The sequence below is a fragment of the Corvus brachyrhynchos genome, unplaced genomic scaffold (genome assembly GCF_000691975.1).
Source record: "Corvus brachyrhynchos isolate BGI_N302 unplaced genomic scaffold, ASM69197v1 scaffold280, whole genome shotgun sequence".
Lineage (NCBI taxonomy): Eukaryota > Metazoa > Chordata > Aves > Passeriformes > Corvidae > Corvus > Corvus brachyrhynchos.
The window spans coordinates 145,401-150,974 of NW_008236198.1; the positions used below are offsets into that span (position 1 = coordinate 145,401).

The 5,574-nt window shown below is 45.6% G+C and overlaps 1 protein-coding gene across 2 annotated transcripts in view; it reads left to right on the forward strand.

The window, feature by feature from the left end:
* Nucleotides 1-5,574, forward strand: part of ROR1 (receptor tyrosine kinase like orphan receptor 1) — a 147,026-nt gene that overhangs the window by 94,096 nt on the left and 47,356 nt on the right. For both annotated transcript variants that reach the window (XM_017740675.1, XM_017740668.1), the window contains exon 2: nt 4,372-4,443. In XM_017740675.1, the coding sequence (XP_017596164.1) occupies nt 4,401-4,443 (43 nt within the window). In that variant the 5' untranslated portion in view covers nt 4,372-4,400. The remainder of the gene's footprint in view (nt 1-4,371; nt 4,444-5,574) is intronic.

Below are 5,574 nucleotides of genomic sequence, written 5' to 3' on the forward strand. Positions count from 1 at the left end.
CTTTCCTGGACTTCTATCCAAGTGGGATGGCTGAGGAGTCTGTTTGACTGGAGCTGGAGATTTTTATTCCCCTCTTTAAGGGGGGCTTGATGTTTCTGGTAGATCTGCAGCTACAAAATGTTCATGGGTGATTTGGCCAAAATGAGCTGTGCCTAAGTCCCCTGTGAAGTTGTCCTGCCCTGACCCTGCTGCCAGCGTGGGATAACTCCCCGTTGGTGTCTGCAGTCATGTCTTGCCCAATCTTGTTTTTAATGTCTCGGGAAATTGGGCTTTTATCACTTCCTTAGGCAAATTCCTTCACAGGATAACAAGGCGTGCTTGGGGAAGGATTTCTGCTCAGATTCAGAAAGAGGCTTGCAAATGGAAAACTTTTCTTTATGTAGTTTGAACATTAATTCTGAGTAGTTTATCTTATTATTCAGACTTCTAGCTTCTTCTTGAAACACCTCCTTGTTCTTTTTGCTGGTTTGGATATCCTGCAGTGAGATCTGAATTGCAATCATATTCATTTTTCTGTCAGAAGAAATAAATTACTCCTGATTATATGAATAATTGTATAAATAGGGTATAGAATTGGGTTATGGAATGAGCCACTGGTGTGATACAAAGGGTGCCCATTAAGGACACACTTGGGATTTTTGTTTGCATGTTTTAGCTGGACTTATCTTCCACCTTAAAAAGATGTGTTCCTGCAAGACCTGGGATTTCCATCTCTGTGCCCCAAAAAGAAGGTCCATCCCAGGCCATGCTTCCACTGGATGTGTCCATTCCTCCACTTAGCATCCACACATCCCTTGTGCTGTAGAGTCTGGTGAGCAGGATATCCTCATTCCTGGACCTATTTTGCTCTCTCCTTTTTTCTGTACAGATTTATTCCCCATTAAAACCTTCAATTATTTCTGGGCTTGAAGTTATCTCCATTATCTCCTTTTTTTTTGACTTACAGTCTCTAGTTCATCTTACAAATGCAGGTACAGCTTTTTGTAAACCTTACTGAAGTTTATTTAATCACAAAGGCTTTACAAGGCCTGACGTGTGAAATTCACTCCACACTTGTGCAATATGGTGATAAAATCAGATCTTGGCCAACTTTTCTGTGGGGAGTGTGTTTAAATACACTTTACTTGGCTTTTCACAGCCTGTTGTGACTTCTCATTAACTTAAACCCAATGTTTCTTAATAGGTTGGAGCAGATAATTATCTTGCCAGTGTTAAGAAGAAGAGTCATCATCCATCTGGAATGATTCCATGGATGAATACAACCTTAACGGGATAATGGCTGTCTGCTGATCACATTTCTCAGGCTGACTCTTCTTCCAAACAAATCTGATTGTTCAAGTTAAAGCTGGGCATGAGGGGACTTTTAAGAAGTAAGGATTAGTTTTTAAACTCCACATTCAAAATTCAGTTGCAATATCGACAGGACGAGAGGAGACGGCTTCAAGCTGTGCCAGGGAAGGGTCAGGTTGGACATCAGGAGGAATTTCTCCATGGAATGGGTGGTCAGGCCTTGGAAAGGGTTGGAGTCCCCATCCCTGGAGGTGTCCAAGGAACAAGGACATGTCACTCAGTGCTCTGGGCTGGTGGCAAAATGGGGATGGGGCACAGCTTGGACTGGATGACCTTGGAGGGCTTTTCCAGCTTCAGTGATCCTGGGATTCTGTGATCTGATATTAAGCAGATTTTTTTCCCCCTATTTTGAAGTGGTGACAGCAAATGGGCAAGTCTGTTCCAGTGCCCCTGTGAGCAAATCCCTGACTCATCCCTTCCCAGGGCTGGCTGGGAGCTCACCTTCTGGAGTTACCACAGAGCTGTTCCAAGGGGAGGTGTCACAGCTCTCACTTTCATGCACAGCAATCCTGAGTCATCACAGGTAGAAACAAAATTCAGGGATGTCTCCTGGACCTTTTTCCTGGGATGTTTTATTTCCCTGCATTGGGGTGGTTGTTCCTACATGGTGTAACTGCTCTGTGAGATCCAAAGTGATGCTTTGCTCTTCTTTGGGGCTTTCATTGAGGAATATCAGAAAATCACCAGTCACCAGCCTGCAGAACTATCTCACAAACAGGGAAGTTTGGTCTTCTAACGTGGTTTCTCCTGTAGATGAGCTGCTGGGTGTCTGCTCTGTGAGATTCATGGTCATGTTTTCAAAGCCTGGTTAAGAAAACATCAATATGAGCACTCTGGAGTTTTAAATAACAAATACTGCGTGTGGCTGTAGTGCTGTCAGTACTTTCTGTTTAATTTTGGTTCATGTGTCTTACCTGTTGGCGGAATACGGTTGTTTTGTGGGCTCTTCATGCTAAAATATTTCCATGTGAGCCAAAGTGGCTACAGAAGATCTGTTGTGGAGTGCCAAGCACGAGTGTGTGACTGAAGTAACCCATTGTCTGTGGGTTTGAGCTGTGCCTGTGGACACAGGGATGAACCGGTTTGGTCCCAGCAGGAGCAGCAGCACCTCAGATCCCAGTCTTGGAGGGGTTTTAGCACAGGAGTTGTCCCATTTCTTGTCTAGGAGAGGTGGAAGGGTAAGGAGGGACAGGGAACCAAGCATCCCAGCCTCTGGTACAGCCTGACACCCACCAGCTCCTGGTCAGTGTTTGGCCACTGGTTATTTGTCACCTACCCCCCATGTCATGGTCACCATGACAGCAATATTGGCACTGGATCCACTTTTTCCTTAAACCCTGCAAGTTTAAGCCATGTGGTCCCAAAAATTAGGGTTAGATAAGGGTTATGTGAGTTAGATAAGCTCAGCTGTTAATTAAAAGCAGAGAATGAGAAGGGATGGACTCAGTGGGCCAAAATCTCAGCTGGTGCCAATGGGTGCCATCTCTGGTTGTGCCACTTCCCTGTGCCCAGGGCCTGTCCCCAGCAGTGGGTTCTGCCCTGGGGATCTGCACGAGCCAGGGTGTGCTCGGAGGGGAGTTAAAACACCTTCAAATTCCATGTTTACATTGGGAATACTTGGCAGAGTGTTGAATAAGCAGGTGGGCTTTTAAGCCAGGCCTTATTTATAAAGAGGGCACTGGCTGTGTCTGAAGCAAACGGCTTTGTGGGTTTGTGTGACCTGGTGTTTGCAGTTTCTTGTGATTTTTTAATGGAATAGAAGAGTTACCAACCCATCAAATAAAGGCAGAACATCTCTGCATGTCCTTGCAGGCTGTGTTTTATGAGTGAAATCTGGGAATAAGCTCAAAGGTGGTGTCAAAGTGAAATGAAGACACTTGGAACATTCCTCTTCTCATCTGACTGCAGCATCCCAACTCTGCCCTCCCTGTGCACCTCTGAGATCATCCAGCACTAGGGGTCCCTCCAGGGTGCAGGAGTGGGCTGTGGGGTGTTCATTTGCAGTGAATCTTTCCAGGACTGGCACCCAGAGCACTGCTTGGTTTTGTTTCACATTCCCTCTCCCACATCAGTGCTGGAACACTCCCACCCAGCACTGCTCTCCTCCTTCTCCAGGTCAGGTTTCTCAGGGCTGGGTGGACACAGGGAATTAGGAGGTGCACTGCTTTCCCATGCCATGGAATGTGTGTGCTCACCTCTTCTTCCCACCCTTCCACCAGCACTCACTAAGGCTCACAGAAAGTCTGTTTATCCCTGGGGGATGACTCCAAAAGCCTTCCCTGATGCCTGAGCAGCCTCACAGGCTGGATCTGCTGTTACAGGGAGACAGTGAATCCTGGATGCTGGGTGAAGTCATCCACGTTTGGATACAGGGAATGTTCTACCATGACCTAGAGCTGAGGCAGGGCACGCTGGCTTAACACCATCCTCCTCATGATTTGCTGTTTAAAATTAGGTAAAGATACAAGCAAAGACTTAAATCCCCATTCAGCTTTTTCTTGAAGAGTAAAGAATTCTCCCAGCAATGAGCAGGTGCTGCTGGGGTTCAGATCAGTCCTTCCAGTCCCTCTTTCCAGGAGTTTTCATACAAGTAGCCCTGATAACTTCAGCACATAAATCACATCCCTTCTCATGCACATGGGTTTTCAGCATTCAAATGGCTTGTAAATACTGATAGATAACACCTTCAGCAGCCTCTCAGCACCGTGTTTCCCTCAGCTGTTCCACTGCAGAGTCATTCTACCTCTATAAAACCTGTGGAGAGGTTTTAGGGTGGGTCAAGTCCATCCCAAAGATTGGCTGCTTAATTAGCACGAGGCCTCCCAGTGAACAGCGTTGCAAAACAAACTCCAGCCCTGGCCCGCTGCCTTTTCCCCCTTGGCTGCTTCTGCTGCCCAGATGTGTCAGCCTGCCAGCACAGAGCATCAAATCATTTTATTCCTGTGACAGGAACTCGATTCCTGATGATACAGAATCCATATATTAACAGCACCTCTTGGTTTTTCTCTTTTCCCCTTCCAGGAGCGAATTCCTCAGTTGTTGCTGATTTCATGCCCACATTGTCATGGAACATCTCAAGTGAATTAGATAAAGGTAAGAAGGCAGAAAAAAAACCCAAACCACCTGAAATCAGATTTTAAAATCTCAATTTTTCTTGACTTGAACAAATCAGCAAACAAAGGGGGTCGACGTATTTAAGATAAACCTCATTTACCTTGGGATCCTTCAACATTTAATTCCATGGTTCTGTGATTTCTGGAGATTGCTGCGTTCATTCCTTGTACCAGGAAAATGTTCCACAGGGCAAAAATATTTCGAGATGTTCTGTCACACGTTTTGTGTGGTGGAGCTTGGGATTTGAACTCAAAATTCACAAGCATCAGGCACTCAGTTTGCCCCGATGTGTTTTATTACAAAATTTTGAGGCTTTAATAATACAAAATATTTGCAGGTGGTAATTATGTGTGACTTGGAGCTCTCCAGAGGGTGTATATTGTAAAAAACGGAGAGATTTCTCATTCCCCTTCGTTTTGTAAATTAAGCATTGTTAATTATTTAAGGCAAATTGCTGAGATTCCCTCATTGCAAGGCAGTGGCTGCAGCTCCTGAGTCAAACTTGTCTTTGAGGATGCTCTTAGCCACCCTCATGGGGCAATTTGTCAACCACTCTTTTCATTTGCCAACCATTAACTATTGAGATGGAAATTTCCCATAGTGGAATTCTGCCCCAGATGGTTTTCCCAACTGTTTTTGGCTGTGTTTTGTTAATGTTTTGTTGAACATGTGTTCATAATGTTTGATGTTTATGCATAAATATGTTTTCTGTGCTTAAGGATGAGGAGAATATGTAATTCTGAGGATTTTAGGTTGATTCTTTCAAATCTGCCTTCCCAGCGGGGAAGGAGCAGGACTTTCTGGTGATCCAGGACACTGTGGAGAAGATGAAAGTCAAAGGGTTGGTGGGAAAGGGAGAAAAGCTTGTGGTCATTCAGCAGAGAATTCCCAAATCCCAGCAAATTGCTGCGGGAAGGCACTGATAGAAGGGATGTCTTATCCCACTGCAGGGCTTCATCCAGGTGCTCGTGGCAGGCCTGGGCTGTGCTCAGGGAACATCCCAAAGCTGTGGGGAAGTGCTGGTGCTTCCCCCAGGCAGGATCATGGAATCACAGACTGGTTTGGCTTGGGAAGGACCTTAAAGATCATCCAGTCCCACCCCACCTCCCA